The following is a 2,319-nucleotide window of genomic DNA, read 5'->3' on the forward strand; positions in this document are numbered from 1 at the left end:
CCCTGTACCGAATTTTTAATGCCAGCAATGCGGCTATGGGGCGTGGGGACTCTTTACCTTTGCCTGCCATTGTGAAGAGCAGGAGGTCCTTGGTTGTGTTACCTTGGATCGATACTGCGATGGGATTTGTCTTCTCCACTTGAACGGCGAAGATACCCTCAAGCCTTTCCTCCTGGTCCAAGATCCAGGTTGATACTGTCCCATCCCGAATACATGATACGATGCGCCCTGAGGCTGGGTCGATGTTGACAGATGTAATCTGCTGCTCTCCAGCTCGTACCCAGCACAGCTCCTTGAACTGAGAACTGTGAGTTTTTGATCCAATTGTGTGTTTTGTAACGTACCTTATTCGAATTCTGCCTCCAGCAGACAAGAAAGCCGAGACTTGTACCGTAAATCATTGTCTCCCCCAGGTCCCGTTGTAGCCAGACAATGCTCGTGACCGCACCTCGTATGCCCCAGACGCTGGGCACCTCCACCTCTTTCTGGCTTGCAAGGTGCCAGAGCCTGACACCGTTCAAGTCTATGTTCTAGCAGTTAGTCTTTTTTATGTCCTGATGGTACTCCGTAAGCTTACCACCGGCTGCTAGGAATGTCCCCGATGGCGATATGGCCAAGGCATACACAGGGCATCCTCCTCCACCTTCACCGGTCACCTTGATAGAATGCTGCGCGCGACGGGTGTCAATGAGCGCGAAGGAAGTCATGTTATAGCAGTGGGCTGGTTGTAGAAGTTATGTCCCACCCGCCAGTACCGCAGGCATTCTTTTATACGTCGCATCTCTTTATGCCACCGTGCAGCCAACTCTATCCAAATGTACAGCCTTGGTCTGAATGCGCAGAATGGGCAGCGCGCATGGATGTAAGCCGGTGCTGTATCCGCATTGTTCTGAGCGGCCATCCGTCGGCCACGTGCTGAGGTTGGTGAAAGGAAGAAGACTTCTCAGTGGCTCAGGCATCGGTCTTTCTTGAGCCGCTCACCAGTTCAGCTATTGTTCATCTCTTGCCATCCGTCGTGTCGGACAATCCCACTATGCCGCCCCTGCTGAAGGCCAAAACGGTTCCAGCAGTCTTTGAGCATGAGCGACTGCCCCCTGTACTTCCTGTGCTGCTAACCGATACCAATATGTTCTCGACCATACAAGGTCGACCCCCACCTGTTACGGAGGTTGACTTCTTGGCCCAGGAGAGGCCCCAAGAGTTTGCCGGAGGCCCAGTGCGGACTCCAAAGGTTACGCGTCATGCTCCGGTTCCGTACCGGCGCAGTGTCACCTTTGCAGAAGAACCAAGGATTCGATCAGGCCCATCGACCTCAACGGACGGACAGCCACTCATAGCCAAGCCTGCTGGTGAAGTTGCACGGCTACAGAGGGGCGGCTACAATTTGAATGATGCTTTGACGGGCCTGGGGTGGAGCACCAAACTTATTGAGGAGGTATCCGTATGTGGTTTTGGCTGTGCGCTGTCTTGTAGCTGTCTAACGGATAGGATGAAAGGATTTTGTAAAGGACAAGGCGGATGCAATGCTTGATACTACGCAGTCATTGCAGTCCCAGAACCGCGCTAAAGTGGACAAGCTGAAGAAAGTGGTACGAGAGACATGCCATGCTCTTCCTCATCCTGCTCATGTGACATCAGGTTATGGAACAATATTCGTTCCTCTCTCGATACGAGAAGTGCTGGCCGGTCCACGACATGTTGAAGTGCCATCTTAAATACACTCGTACGAAGAAAGGCAGCCAGAAGACCCGCAAAGGGAAGGGAAAGGCGGTCGAGACAGCCTCTAATAGCCAGAAGAGCAAGCTGAGAAGCAGTCGCCAGGTATGCCCCTTCCATACTCTTCATCGCGTGCGGCCCTGATATCCAATGCAGACTCCTTCCTTGTCTGAATCGGAAGACGAAGATGTAGAGTCAGAGGACAGCTCAGAATGAAGGAAGTCTCGGACTCTGTGGACCCGCAGTCGATTCTATGTACATGCCCCTACATGACAGCTACTCGAATCTCATGTCCCTGTCCCTTATGCGTTGTGATCGACGAACACCTCTGTCTGCATAGAGGAGCATTGACGCGGGTATAGTGTCGCCATGCTCGAGTGCCCACTCTACGCTGCAATTGGTTGTCAATCAGTGAACGATAAACCGAGGTCCAGGAAGTGCCCACCGCGTTATCAAACGATCACACATCTTCTTCTCCGTCGCACTGACACTGCGGTGAATGGTGTCCTTGGCCAGTATGATGAATCGAACCTCGGGGACGACGCAGTAGTAAACTGTGAAGGGAATCATGGCCATATCTTGGTTTATCTTTAGATTCATCTC

General features: G+C 52.4%; 2 protein-coding genes across 2 annotated transcripts; one reads left to right on the plus strand and one right to left on the minus strand.

The window, feature by feature from the left end:
- Positions 1–57: 57 nt before the first annotated feature.
- Positions 58–707, minus strand: GLOTRDRAFT_97366 (uncharacterized protein; the record flags this gene model as incomplete). The annotated part of the gene is made up of 3 exons (XM_007873577.1): positions 58–298; positions 345–523; positions 578–707. Coding segments are annotated over 3 exons (550 nt in total), but the record flags the coding sequence as incomplete, so codon positions are not given.
- A 326-nt stretch (positions 708–1,033) lies between these two features.
- On the plus strand, positions 1,034–1,932 carry GLOTRDRAFT_134625 (uncharacterized protein; the record flags this gene model as incomplete). Its single annotated transcript, XM_007873578.1, has 4 exons — positions 1,034–1,441; positions 1,497–1,589; positions 1,639–1,821; positions 1,873–1,932. The coding sequence occupies 4 exons, from the start codon at positions 1,034–1,036 to the stop codon at positions 1,930–1,932; spliced, it is 744 nt and encodes a 247-aa protein (XP_007871769.1).
- Positions 1,933–2,319: the final 387 nt, after the last annotated feature.

This window comes from Gloeophyllum trabeum, assembly GCF_000344685.1.
Source record: "Gloeophyllum trabeum ATCC 11539 unplaced genomic scaffold GLOTRscaffold_00344, whole genome shotgun sequence".
NCBI classification, from domain to species: domain Eukaryota; kingdom Fungi; phylum Basidiomycota; class Agaricomycetes; order Gloeophyllales; family Gloeophyllaceae; genus Gloeophyllum; species Gloeophyllum trabeum.